Source organism: Sceloporus undulatus, chromosome 9 (assembly GCF_019175285.1).
Source record: "Sceloporus undulatus isolate JIND9_A2432 ecotype Alabama chromosome 9, SceUnd_v1.1, whole genome shotgun sequence".
NCBI lineage: Eukaryota > Metazoa > Chordata > Lepidosauria > Squamata > Phrynosomatidae > Sceloporus > Sceloporus undulatus.
Window position 1 is genome coordinate 24,057,274 of NC_056530.1, and position 14,567 is coordinate 24,071,840.

General features: G+C 46.5%; 2 protein-coding genes across 3 annotated transcripts in view; one reads left to right on the forward strand and one right to left on the reverse strand.

Annotated features, from left to right (window-relative positions):
• Nucleotides 1–14,567, forward strand: part of BCAM (basal cell adhesion molecule (Lutheran blood group)) — a 135,963-nt gene that overhangs the window by 10,771 nt on the left and 110,625 nt on the right. The gene's annotated exons all lie outside the window — the stretch shown is intronic.
• Nucleotides 381–14,567, reverse strand: part of NECTIN2 (nectin cell adhesion molecule 2) — a 60,811-nt gene continuing 46,624 nt past the window's right edge. The window contains exons 6-9 of one of the 2 annotated variants that reach the window (XM_042440612.1): nt 5,582–5,726; nt 4,445–4,508; nt 3,592–3,696; nt 381–2,940 (exon numbers count right to left, since the gene is read on the reverse strand). In XM_042440612.1, coding sequence (XP_042296546.1) covers nt 2,737–2,940; nt 3,592–3,696; nt 4,445–4,508; nt 5,582–5,726 — 518 coding nt within the window. In that variant the 3' untranslated portion in view covers nt 381–2,736. The remainder of the gene's footprint in view (nt 2,941–3,591; nt 3,697–4,444; nt 4,509–5,581; nt 5,727–14,567) is intronic. The other variant, XM_042440614.1, reaches the window with a different exon arrangement.

The window sequence follows — 14,567 nt, forward strand, 5'->3', positions numbered from 1 at the left end:
CCTTTCTGAACTGTTTTGCCCAGAACTGGACACAATATTCCAGATGACCAAAGCAGAAGAAAGTGGGACTATTACTTCCCTGGATCTAGACACTGTATTTCTATTGATGCAGCCTAGAATCGCATTGGCCTTGTTAGCTGCCGCATCGCACTATTGACTCATGTTCAACTTGTAGTCTCCTACTAGGACTCCTAGATCCCTTTCACACATATAAGTCTCCTTAACCCAGAAATGTCCCCCATCCTATATGGGCATTTTGTTTTTTCCCCTACCTATTAAGTGCAATACCTTACATTTCTCCCTGTTGAAATTCACAACAGCCTTGACCCCTGGACCCTACTAAAAAGAAAAGAAAAGGATATTGAGTCGGTTGGGTTTGATAATAAAAACACAATTTATTTATTTTTGTAAAAAGAAATAACATCAGTAAAAAGGTTTAAAAAACCTGCCGCCGTACCTTCCCTCCTCGAGTCCCCATTGAAATTGAACCACTCAGTAGTGTCTGGCAAAGGCACAACAAGGACATTTTGGGGAATGGGAGGAGGCAAAGGCATGTGTGCATCCATCATTCCTCCCCCAGACCCTGAAATTCAGGAATTGGAGAGGCATCTAGTACAACAGTCCCATCATCACCATTCCCTTCATCTGAATACAAACCTCACAGTGCCAATTTGCACCCGGGTCCAACAGCGGCAGCGGCAGCAGCAGCGGAGTGTGTACCATGACCTCGGAAGGGTCATTATTATCACTGTGTGGATTAGTTCTCTATCAAGTTTTTAAAAAGGAAAAAAGAAGGACCTAAAAACAAGGCTGATGCTACAGGTTGGATGGATGGAGAGGAGGGACGTGCCCCATTAGGAAATAACCATTTCTAGCCTCCCAGTTTTCCCTTCGTTCCCCAAATTTCCCGCATTGCAGTCACTTGAGGAGTCCAGCTGAGTATTTGGTGACAGAGTTGAGGCACCATGAGAAAAAAAGGTTCAGGAAATACCCAAACAGAGGAAAATGGAAGAGCTCTGGGGTTTTGGGGCTGTTTTCAGCACCTCGCTCTCTCTGCAAAGATGGAAATTTGGGGAACGAAGGACAATTTCATAGGGAGAAGAGAAGGGTTTTCATTCGGAGGTGCAATGCCTCTGTTTTGTTGCCCTGTAGCTACACACCTGGGCTAAAAACAATCTTTAAAAGCAAAACACCTTTCACATTATCAGACCAGGAGCACGAAGAGAGGAGTCACCTGGACTCTTGGGTTACAGAGTCAACATTCAAGTCATAAACCGGAGCCTGGGCCAGAAGTGAAGACGGAGAGGGGAGTCAAGTCATGGTCATTATTATTATTATTATTATTATTATTATTATTATTATTATTAACATTTTCCCTATCCCCAAGTTCTTCTTGCAACATATAAAGTTCTCAGCAGAAATGAAATCGTTCACCATCTCTTGGTTCCCCAGACATCATTGGATAAGAACTCCCAGCGTCCCCAACCATCACTGGCCATACTAGCTGGGGCTTCTGGGAGACAGAGTCTAACATAAACCAGTGTTTGCAAAGTGCAGCAAAATGTGCAGCAAGCCAGAAGCATGTGCATGCAAACCTGGTCTTGCACCTGGAGCTAAACTCACAAAAAATGGTATATTTGACTCTGTGCTGTTAACTGACCCACCTAAACTGTGTGTGTGTGTGTGTGTGTGTGTGTGTGTGCTCCAGGTATCACCCTGAGATCTGGCAACTTTACATGGAGTATGGGGAAGATGGGAGATGCCATCCAAAAAGCTGGAGGGTATGTTGCAATCCTTGGAGAGAAATGCCATTGCAAGAAAATGCCTAATATCTGTAGCCACAAACATTTCATACAACTCCTTGGAGGAACTGAGTCCAAGGATGGGAATCATGCTGCCTTCCAGATGTTGTTGAACTGCAGGTCCCAGCAGCCACCTGTTTGGCATAGCCAATGGTAAGGAATGCTGGGAGGCGCAGTCCAACAAAGTCCAGAATTGTAAGACATTGCAAATGGTTTGGTGCAACGGTTTGTGCAAAGTTGCATCCTGGGGTAAAGGCCACAAGGCAGAGTGAGGCGGCTGCTTCAGGCAGCAAATGACCAAAGAAGCAGTGAATTGTTAGTGAATTACTTTGTGGTTATTGTGTTTTCACAGACAAAGATGTGCGTGTGGTGTGTGTGCAATGTGCTTGTGGAATGTTTTGGCCCCTATGCCAAAAATAATTTAAGTAAGCAAAGGTCTGGTTCTGGCTAGGATTAGGCGATCCAGCGCCTTCTGTATCACTTGTACTACAACTCCCATCAGCCCCAGCCAGCATGACCAGTGGTTAGTGATGGCGACAGTCACAGTCTCACAATATAAAGGGGATGCTGGGTCACTGACCCAGGTTGCAATCATTACGGAGTGTGGTTAAGATAAAGGCTGCATCTGGGGGGGAAACAGATGGGGTAAGACGGGGGGAAATTGCAGGATATCCAGAAAGAAAAGCCTGAAAAGGCACTAAACTTGTTTGGCATCCTTTCGGAAAAGTTAGTGGGGTGGAAAAAAACGGAAAAGGAAGGAGGTAAAAGGCTGTCCTGGGCATCTTAAGGCATGTGCAAAACCCACCGAGAAATGGACCTGGGCATCTAACGGGGGGCATGTAGCGTGGTAAAGCAATGGTAGGCAAAGGTGCCCCCCACAAGAGCAGTGGCATCCTTCCTGCTGGAGTCATGGCCCAAGAATTGGTCCCTGGGCTCAGACATACATGGCCCTGGACATCACAAAGGCCTTGTCGGTGGCCATGGGGGTGAGGGCGGCCTCCTCCTCCATGGCGGGGAAGGTGAGTCCGTCGTAAATGGGGTTGATCTGGTCCAAGTAGTCGTCCTCCAGGTTGGGTCCGGCTTCGCGGGCAGCTTCTCGCTCTTCCAGGGTGGGCAACTCGTGGTACCGAGGAGCCTCCTGCGAAAGGCAGCAAACGGGTGAAGAGGGTAGGAAGGGACACCAGTTCCCCATCCCTTCTCTCTTCATTGCTTTTCCCAGTCTTGAAAGGGGGAGAAGTTACTTTTTTTGGACTTCAACTCCTGGAAATCTCCAAGCCAGCATCTCAGAAACAATGGCTGGACCTCAACTGGAAAGAACTATTCAAAACACTGAGAGGAGTGAACCCAATGCAAAATGAGGACACAATACCTGCAAATGGGAATTTTGACTCTCCAAATTAAGCTTTCCTCCACTCCCCAAATTTATAGCATTGCAGTCACATAAACCTTTTAGAAATGTTGGCACCCCAAGATCAGGGGCAGGCAAACAAACCAAGGTAGCACAAACACAGCAAGTAGGAGAGTTGACACCAATTTAGGTTCTGAAGTCCCATCCTATGGAATTCTGGGATTTGTAGCTTTGCAAGGTCTTTTTTAGCCTTCTCTGGTGCTTCACAAAATGACAAATCCCAGGATTCTTTGAGATGGACCATGGCAGGTGCCAAACTTCAACAGTGTAAATGCACCCCAGGGCACACATGCAAGAAGGGGGGCCCTTTATTTTGGGACCCAAGCAATTCACTCCATCCTTTCCTAGGGAAAACCCGCTCGTCCACCAGCTCCCCCTCACCTCCGTTATGGTAGTAACCACCCCTCCAAAGAGATCGTCTGTGGCGTTGGGTTCAAAATAGGAACTTTTGAGCGGGATATTTTCAACCTCAGTGGGGTTAGGAACCTGGAACAAACCACAGAAGTCATGAGGATGGAGCTGTACTAGCCGCTGCCAGACGACAGAGAAAGTTTCCCCCTTTTGAGAAAGGCAGGAGAAGATCTCGGTTTAGAAGGCATTTGGATATTCGCCGGCTGTGCAAAAGGGTTTTTATGATGGGGTGTGTGTGTGTGTTGTATTTCATCTTTGACTTTTATGACTTTTAAATGATTACATGCTGTTGCAAATTTTAACATGGAAATTGGAGACTTGGAGCAAAGCCTTGAGAGCTGGCAACCCTAATGCTGGATTGGCATTGGAAGTCAGTGCCACTGAATTGTAGAAACATAGAATCCTAGTGGCATCCAATCCAACCCCCTTCTGCCATGCAAGAAATGGATGGTGCTTTGCACAGAAAGCGAAATAGTATAGAAATGTACTTGCTATTGCTATCTTTGAGAAGGCAAGAAAAGCTATAGCTGGGGAATTGTGACTTTGGGTGTAAGGGGGAAATGACAACATCCAGAATTGGCCGCCTAGCCTGGTCTCTGTCTTCTGGTTTATGTCATTCTGGGAGCTCTAGTCCAAAAAAAGTAACTTCCCACAGCTCTGCAGAGAAGCAACAGGAGTGTGCAGAAGGAGCAGAAGCGTCACTTATGTCCTTCCTCAAGGGTAAGGATGGACGTTGGGTGCAAAGAGGATGAGCAAGAGTATGAAAGCATCTTCGGAGAAACGGTCTGGAGTAGACCCAAAGCGAAGCAGGGATGAAACTTACCGGCTCCGTTTCTTCAGACAGCTGGCAAGGTGGGGGCGGCTTGTAGGCTGGGGGCCCTTCTAGGCTGCAAAGACAAAAGGGACAAATGAGATAGTATGGAAAAGAGAAAACATGAAGTCAAAGGCTTTCATGACCAACATCCATAGTTTTTTGTGGCTATGTGGGCATGTTCTAGAAGAGTTTATTCCTGACGTTTTGCCAGCATCTGGGGCTGGCATCTTCAGACCAGGGATGTAGCCGGGGGGGGGGGGGGGGGGGGCGGCCCCCCCCCCCTCCATTAGAAAAATGAATGGTGTGTGCTGCTGCGCCGCCGCACTCAAGCCCCATTATAATGGTGGCACTTAGTCTGGACCCCCCCCCTTCCTAAAATCCTAGCTACGTCCCTGTTCAGAGAATGCTGGCATGGAAGAGAGCGCGGTATACACTTGTCCCTCCATATTCGCTAGGGTTAGGGACACAAGAATATGGCAAAAGTGCCAATATCAAAAACACCATGTTTTTAACCTGAGAGGACCCCTCTCTAGGTATCTCTAGGTCCTCCAAGGCAACTCTGTGGTCAACGTCCGACAGACTGACCACAGAACTGAATTGGAGGAGCTACAAAGGCCTAGTGGAGTACCCTCTCTAGGAATCGCTAGGTCTTTCAGTGCAACCTTTAGTTAAGGTTGACCACATATATAGCTGGGTAGCAAAGGAGCTAAGAAACTCCATTAGTGATTTGCAAAGATGTGTAACCAGAAGCCAGCAAGAGTATCCTGATGTGCATCAGCACTCCATAGTCATATATATAACCTAGATATTCCTAGACAGAATATATTAATCAAATCCATGAATAATCAATGCTGCGAATATGGAGGATGAGTGTATATGTAGTGTTGGCTGAGAAGAAGCGATTTGCATGTAGATCTGTGGATTGTTCTGTTGTTGAATGGCAAGGTCTCAGGGGGTCTATTTGATTAATTGCAAATTGCTTCCTTTCAACCATGCCAGCATTCTCTGAAGATGCCAGCCACAGATGCTGGCGAAATGTCAGGAATAAACTCTTCTAGAACTCATAGCCTGAAAAACCCACAAAAAACCATCCCCCAAAATCTTGTTTTGGCCTCCTCTCCACCCAATGTGAATTGAGTCGCTTACTCGTCCTCTTCATGATCCATGCGGTTCTTCTGCTGCTGGCGGCAGATCAAAATGCCAGTGGCCACCACGGCTAAGGCCACGATGCCCGCAATGAGGCCTCCGATGATGCCCCCGGTGGTGCCTGCTCCTTCCATGTTGGGCTTATCTGGAGAAAAACAAAGGAAGACAAGGGAGATTTGTGTGAATTGAATCAGACTAGAGACAAGGATGGCATACCTATGCTCCCCCGACCCAACCTCGAACCCAGAACCGGGCTTAAACTACTCTGAGCATGGATTGTGTTCCTTCTTTTCACTCTTTGTTTTCCCTGTTTTAATTCTCGATCCTTCAGCCACTAGATGGCACAACGATGCTGCAATGAAGGTGTAGGAATTGCGAGCCCTGCGCTCCTATTACCTGCAACTTACTACAGGTTGAGTATCCCCTTACCTGGAATTCCGACATTTGTAATACTACAAACTCCAAAAATTGCAGATTTGGTGCCCCACTAGTGAGGCGAGCTGGGTTTCGGCGCTTTTGCGCGGTGCGTTTGGCTTTTGCAGTCATTAGCGGTAGCAAAATAAATTATGCAGAACAAGAGACATATAGAGGCAAAGAGCTCGGTGTGCATAATTCATACCGGTTGTAATGTAATGTGCAGCTTTTCCTCGGCACGTAATTAATTATTATTATTTTTAAGCACAAGAGGGGATGAAGGCTTGAGAAGGGAATCTGGGAATGGCTTTTCATCATTCTCCTTCAGCATTTTTATTTTGCAAGAATGGGGCTGAGTGGGGTGGAAGGAGGGAACGCATACATCAGGATTCTTGGGTTACAAACCTTGGTTTAGGAGGAAAAAATACTATGGTATCTTGTGGGATGATCCAAGGTTTGGAAGCCAAGCCTAGGAACAAGTGAGAGCACTGGGTATGTTTAGCTTGGAGAAAAAAACACAAACTGGGAAAAAGGCAGGATATAAACAAAGATAATACCCTTGGTCCAAATGGGAGTTTTCTTGGAGATGTCTCATCCATAGGATCGCCATGGGTCAAGATCAACTCAAGAAGAATCCATAGCCATCTTAGTCAGAAAAATCCAAGAGATTCAGTTCTCCATTTTGGACCAACTCCTAATTTTACAAAACGCTGGAAGCAATGAGCTTCTGTAGTCATGAGTCTCCTTCCTTGGATGTGTGTTATAAAGGTGCCATAAGATCCCTTTGCATACTGATTTTCCAGACTAACATGGCTATGTCTTTGGATCCTTCTTGACTTGATCTTGACCCATGGCGATCCTATGGATGAGACATATGGCCTACAGAAGTTCCTCAATGGAGTTTCCCTTTGCCAATTGGCCAGACAACTCAGCTCTCCTCCTTTCTACTCCTTGGGCCAGCAAATGGTGCAAAAGCCTTTCCTTTCCATCCGAGTCTTGTCTGCAGTCCTTCCCTTTGTGAAGTCTGAGGAGCAAAGCAAGCGGCCTCTCCTGTGCCATCTTTTCGCTGCCAGCTTGGCGTGTTCATCCACCAAGTGATCCCCTCCTTGGCTCTCTGGGGAGCGCCCATAATTACACACAGCCCCATCCATTATGCATGGACAGCCTTGCAGCAAGTGGCAGCTCCTGGCCTCCTTTGCATCTGCTCAAAATTAGTATTTTTTCGAGGTTAAAAATGGACACGTTTCCAAGAGGAACTCGTCTCGCCTTCCTTTTCTCTTCCTCGATGCCAGCTCTGCTGCCAAGAAACCGGGTCTAGCCAGGAAGACCGAACCCAGAGGGAACCAAGAAGAAGGATAGACCTTACAGCTTCGGAGAAAGGCAAAGGAAAGAAATAGAGCCTGGCTGGGTTTGGGTTGCTGTCTCTAAGAGAAAAAGGAAGAAATTAAGGGGGGGGGGAAAGAGAAGGGATGCTAGAAGATGGAGGAAGGAGGGAACTGTTTTCCTGCTAGGAAGGCTTAAAGGATTAGATGATTTTGAGAGCTTAGAAATGCAGATGACTGCAGTGAAATATGACAGGCATATAGCCAGAGTATGAAATCGGAGGGTCATAACAGGGGGATGGGATCAAGAGATCAAGACCATGCATAGCCTTGCACTCAAATCCTCCCCAAAACACATCTTGCTTCCAACAAGTTGCCATAGGGCTAAAGATCAGGCGCAAGAAAGTGGGATTCGTGGTGGGGTTGCCAAATCTCAGGGTCTCCAATTTTTGTGGGTCATCTCCAGGTTGGAGGCAAGGGTGCCAATTCTCCCATTCGTGTGGACTCGGAGCCATCGTTCCAACAATCTGGTGTTGCTGGGACACATGAACCCTAGTTCTCATCCACGAAAAGACAGAGGATGAGTGTGGTCAAGATGGCAGGAAATGTTATTAATGAGGACAAACACACATGCTAGGAGAGTCTGCAGCAATTTGCTTTTGCCTACTCCTTCTTCTCTGAGTTAACCAAGTGAAACCTTCTTTTGAACTCAGATTGCAGCAATTGACGGAAATTGGGGGCAAAGGCTGGAGGAGAGAGAAACTGGGATCTCTTAAAAGTAGCTTTAAAAAGTGGGATGACAAAGGATTAACGGAGACTGTCCCTGCCAAATTGGGGACAGTTGGAGGGTATGGTTTTGGGGGGCAAGGGAAGAGATATGCCATGGTTCTGCCCTAACCATCGGTAACTATTTAAGTTGCAAGGTCCATCTTCAACCACTGGTTATTCAACCTCTCATCATCCCCAACCCTGGCTATTCAAACTCCCATTGTCCTCAACCACTGGCTATTCTTCCTGGAGAAGGTTTGAACCCAACATGCTCTGGAGGCCTATTCCCATTTGGACGGCTGAACCTTGTCATACCCCAATTTGGGGAGGTGGATTAAATGTCTCATTTTCAAATTGTAAATAAGAGCATTTTCCATTTATGTGTATGTGTGCAAAGAGCTTAGCTGTCCAGCTACACCAAACATGCTGATATCCCGCAAGGAGGCAATGCATGCCACTCCTTGCAGCGTTTACTGTAAGCATAGAAAAACATGAACCTTCCGGGTGAATCTCTGGCAAGCCTGATTCAAATGAAACTAACCCTGCGTGGAAGATAAAGAAGGAAGAGAGTGGACCTTGGGTTTGCCAGGCAAACAGGGCAGGGCTGGAGAACTCCCTGGCCTTATCAGGAACAGGTATCTCTATACAGGTCAAAATGGCCCAAACAGGTAAGGTGAGTTGCTCAAGAGGTCCAGTCAGAAGGCGGTGATGCCTTGGGAGTTTGCGCATGAAGTGACAGAGAGCCAAGCTGACTCAGGGCTGAGTGGGGATGTTGAAACCACATCGTCCGTGGTGAGATCAGAGGAAGCAGAGCTCAATGTGGCCCCATTTTATTCTCCCTGGACACAGGAGGCTTGCATTCCTCAGCTATGACAACATGCGAATGGGCCACCACAGAGTTCCAGCTCCTGCCTCCCACACCAGAGGCCTTGGCACCCATTCACACCCCACCGAAAGGCAATGCTCCCCCTTCTCCCAGGCCTGCCTCTCTTTGTCTTTCTGTGCCTCTGGGATGCTGGGAACGGACCTTTATCTTATCTCTGCTGCTTCGGCCTCCTGCAAGCAAAGTCCAGTTTCTCTCCCTTCCTCAGAGCCACGGCCAAACAGCCCAGCAACAAAGACCCATCCGGTGCCACCATGATTGAGACTCTAATAATAATATTATTAATAATAATTTATTTATATCCCACCTCTCCAATTGGATCGAGGCAGCTTGCAACATTAAAACAGCATTAAAATACATTAAAATACCAAATAACGATTAATATCATAAAAACCTTCTAACCTAAAAAACCCACCCACCTTCACATTTAAAATGACATTTCATATTGGACCTTTGCTGTTGTTGTGTGCCGTCAAGTCTTTCCGACTCATGGCGACCCTATCATGGGGTTTTCTGGGCATGATTTGTCCAGAGGTGGTTTGCCATGACCTTCCCAATGAGTTTGAGAGAGTGCGACTTATTGCCCAAGGGTCACCCAATGGTTTTCATGGCTGAGCTGGGAATCAAACCCTGATCTCCAGAGTCATAGTCCAACGCTCAAACCACTATGCCGCACTGGCTCCTCCTATTAAATATCATACAATCATAGAATCATAGAGTTGGAAGAGACCCCAAGGGCCATGAAGGAACTCTCAATCAAAGCACCAATGACAGAGACAGGCAAAGCACCTACCTTCCAACATCTCAGGGATGAAAACTGGGACATGTAAAGCCAAGCAGCATCTGAGTGCGGTCAAGATGGCAAAGGTTACAAGGATGAGCAGACAAGCTCCGAAAGGCTGCAGCAGTTTGCTTTTGCCTGCTCCTCCTGGGAAGGGCAAGATCCCTCTCGCTCTTGCTGAGTTAACTGACCGCAAGTGACTTTGGAGCTTTGAATTCAGTTTGCAGCAATTGAAGTTAGTTGGGAGGGAAGTCAAGATGGCAAAAAGAGGAAGAACAGACAAGATAGGAGAGGCTGCAGCAGTTGCTTTTGCCTCAGCTGACTGGGAAAGTAAAGATTCTGCCTCCTGAGAATGAAGGGGGGAAATGGGAGGAAGAGAGAGGAACCAGGATATTTTAAAAGCAGATGAAAATGTGGGATTGGAGAGGATTAACTGGGATGGTCCTTATCAAATCGGGATAGTTGTGGGGTATGGGATGCCCCTGCAGCATCCCCCAGCTTTGTGATATCTGCATCTTTGGACTACAACTTCCACTCTGCCTGATGTGATGTTCAGGGCTGATGGGAGTTATAGTCCAGAACATATGGATGGTGTTGCATTGGGGAAAGTGCACTAATAAGCAGTACAGAAACATACTTGCTGTTGCAAAGTACACCGAGCCCTTGGTATACATTTGGATTTGGTTCTAGGACCAAAATCCATGGATGCTCAAGTCCCATTAAATACAATGGCACAATAAAAACGTGTCCCTTTTATAAAATAGGGAAGTCAAGGTTTGCTTTGTGGAATTTATATTTTTTGGAACATTTTCATGCCGTGGATGATTGAATATGTGGATTAAAAAATAATCTGTGGATACGGAGGGCCAACAGTATATATAGTTGAATCTGGCACAGCTGGTCTATGAAAACATACCGCCTTTGTTCCTTTTGCATTTTTGCATTCCAGGAAGTTTTCAACTGAGATAAAAAGAGAAAGGAAAGATAAGGCAGAGAATAACCAGCCTTTGCACAGAAGACCTGGTTTGCCAGCTTTGTTTGTGTTTTGGCTTTGCTGCTGTCCCACCCTTGGCAGAGAACAGAGTCCTTTCTTGGAAAGGAGGAAGAAAAAAGAAGAAGAGGAAAAAAGAAAGAAAAGCAATCCCTCTTAGCTGGTTTTCTATAAACAGGAGCTGCACCTTCAGTTTCAGCCCCTCCTTTGGGAATCTCTTTGCCCATGTTTACCCGAAACCAGGCCAAAGAGGAAGAAGGGAACCTGTACTTTCGGCCTCGGATCAGGGATCCACTTGCTGTCCTTCCCTAGAGCCAGCCTTGGCAAGGAGCTGCTTTTCTGGGGTCCCATTTGGACTACAAAACCGTAGCACTAAGATTGCACTTTAACCGCCATGGCTAGCATCCTATACAACCCTGGGACTTGTGTCATTTCCGACTTATGGTGACTCTAAGACAGATCTATCATTTGTTCAGAGGACGTTTGCCACCACTGCCTTCCCTTGAGGCTGAGAGAGTGTGACTTGGCCAATGCCACGTAATGGGTTTCAAGATCTCCCAGGACCCCATAGGATGAAGGTGGTAGGAAAAGGGGAAGACCACATTACACTCTGCGGTCAGGGAGGACTTTTACTACCCAGTTATAGCATTATAATTCCACTGTAATTGCCATGTTTCCGTCCCATGGAATCCTGGGATTTGTAGTCTGGTGAGGCACTAGAGCTCCCTGGCTGATCATTCTAAGGGGCTCTATAGACTGTCCTTAAGAGGCAGCCTGCAGGCACCTCCATGTTCACCGGATCAGGCCAGTGGCAACTGCATGCCGCAGCCCCGATGTCGCCTTTCCAGGGTATGATAGCTGTGGCACTGCGGCTATGTGGTGATCCTTCAGCGCTGCGTTGTGTGGATGCAGCAACAGAGGAGCACTATGATGCTGCGTGCTGTGTGGAGTGGCGCATGGCGTCACAGCGCCCCAAAGTGCAAACCCAGGATTCCTAACTGCAAATCTCAGGATTCACTCAGATGCAGCCATGGTAGTTAAAGCTGTTGTTAAACTGCTATTACTGTGCAGTCTAAGGCTTTATACTATATAATTATAATGCCATGATTCTGCATTAACTACAATGGCAGCACCCTATGGACCTGTGGGATTTGCAGTTTAGGGAAGAGCATTTAGACTTCTCAGCCAAATTGCTCCCATGACTCTCTGAATCCCAGGGTTGCATGGCAGTCAAAATGGGATCATGACGTTGCCATTTGTGCAATGTGGACAGGATTTTAAGAGTCACCGGAGAAGGTTGCGAAACCCTTGTGATGATTCGATGGGTGCAAACGCCACCCTCTTATGAGAAACCATCTGGTTTCCTCCCACAGTCACGGTATGATGTTTCTAAGGGATATTAATAGGCCGGTCAAGATAGCAAGGTATCATTATCTGAACTTAGTCACTAAACCTAGCAGGTTTTCAGGTAATGCAAGGCACTGGGCAAACGGCAACGGACTCAGTCCATCTAGGCTGCTGGTTCATTACTGCGGAAATACAGAACCCGTGGCAGCTGACCTTCCTTCCATTTTCCTTCACAAAGCTGGACGCTTTTTATGGCCATGTAAATCAAAACAGCTGCCGGACTTTGGTGCCTTCCCAGGCTTTGGATATGCCACCCAGGAATGGGGAAAAATGGGTTACCAGCCTTTCAAGGGCGACCTCGATGCCAGCCGCATGGAGGGACTTAAAATGGATATTCACTGCAGGGTTTAATGGCATCTCTGGACCCCTTTGGGACAGAAGCGCAGGATTAGGAGGGGATCAAAACACCACAAAAGAACACGGTGCTGAACACGTGCCGGTTTCCAGCATCCAAACCTCCCATTTTTACGGGTCTTATTCTAACTAAGGGTCTTGGCGGTATTAAGAAATCCTCAGAACATAAAGCACATAGGACTGTGGTGTGTGTGAGTGTGTGCTGCAACAACCCAGCAATTTCCCCACAGGATTAATAGTGGAATCTCACCAGATCCTTGCATGGCATCATCTTTTGAAAAGCAATTCAGAATTACTGAGATCTTGGACTTTCGTAGGACTGCAGCACCCAGAATCCCCCCCAAACCAGCACAGAAAAAGGCTGCTGCCACACTGCAGAATTAATACATGCATTTCGACACCGGTTTAACCGTCCCAATGGCTCCATGTTATGGTCTCCTGAGATTTGTAGTTTGTTGTGGCACCAGAGCTCTCTGAGCGAGAGGTTGAATGTCTTGCAAAACTACATATCCCAGGATTCCATAGCATGAAGCCAGGGCAGCTAAGGCTGTGTCAAACTGCATTAATTCTGCAGTGCAGACACAGCCAAAGTTCAGAAGAGGATGTTTTCACTGGCTTTTCGCTCCATCCCTTTTAGCACCGTAGGAACACAAGAGTTATTTAAACAGTCATGCTTTTCTGGGCACCGAGGCAGAGAAGAAAGCTTTGCAGCTCAACTTTCAAGTATGTCAGCCTCCCGAGGCAAATGGGAGCATGGCCAGCTTTTGAAAAACAACTTTTGAGAGCCTTGCGTCTGCAAAACCATCGCCACAGTCTATCTCCCACGGTCCATTTTCATGGCCACCATGGGTCAAAACCTCTGGCCCTTAAATGGACGCTGGTGGTGGCATTATGCGTACCAACCACAGTTGCCCACGGCTTGTCATTCAAAGACACACACCAACAGAGAACACACTTTCCTGCTTGGAAATTAAGAGAGAAAGCTAAAGGGTTGTTCCCAGATCAAGGTGAAATGGAGAGATTACAACTTCGCATTTACTCATAAAGACCATTTAATCCAGCCAGAAGGATGGAGAGCAGAGCGGAGGGCGATTCCTTGCACCAAAACTAGGAGAGAAGGATGAAGATGAGGCTGCATCTGCACTACAGAAATAGTTCTGCTCCACAGGCAAAAGGAAACCCGATGCCAAAGAAAACAGACATTCCTGAAAATATTTTGGAGATGCTTGGCATGCATATACCTGACTGAGGTCTTCTGGAAGCTTCTTGATCTGTGTCCCAGATATTGAATGTTGGAGAATATGGGAGCAGGGCCCTTTCTCTAACAACCTCCGCTTAGACGCTTGACTGGTGACAAAGTTGGTTTCCTTCAGCACCAAGTCAAGATGTTTGTTTGCTTTTGCTTGGGCTCAGTGTGACTTAAAGTCTATTCAAAACAATGCAAAACCACATTTGGGCCCTTGGAATCCACTGGGGTTTTGTTCCAGGGATCCCTGTGATGCCAAAACCCATGGATGCTCAGGTCCCATTAAATGCAATGGCACAGCAAAATGGTGTCCCTGATATAAAATGGCAAAGTCAAGATTTGCTATTTGGGGTAAATAAATAGATAGTATACATAGAAAGAGAGACAGACAGACAGACAGATTAGACATGTAGGTAGGTAGGTAGGTAGATAGATAGATAGATAGATAGATAGATTTCAAGCTGTGGATAGTTGAATCTGTGGATAAGGAATTCCTGGATACAGAGGGCTGACAAACTCTATTTTTAATGGAAAAGTTATATTTTAAATTAAAAAGAATTGAGCAATCTGTAGAGTTAAAAGCATAGAAGATCTGTGGCTTTTTATTAATGCCTTTGGGGGCCTAACTGATTTTATCCAAATCTGCATGTGCCACGGAGTTATATATCATTTTAAACTGTTTTAATTGTCTTGTTTTGACTTGTCCAACTGCGTAATATGCTTTTGGGCTTATTTCCTGCTGTTTTATGTTGTTGGTGATGTCATTAAGCGACAAACGCCGTTGCACAGAGTGTGTTTTTAAAAAACAGCAGAGTCTGAT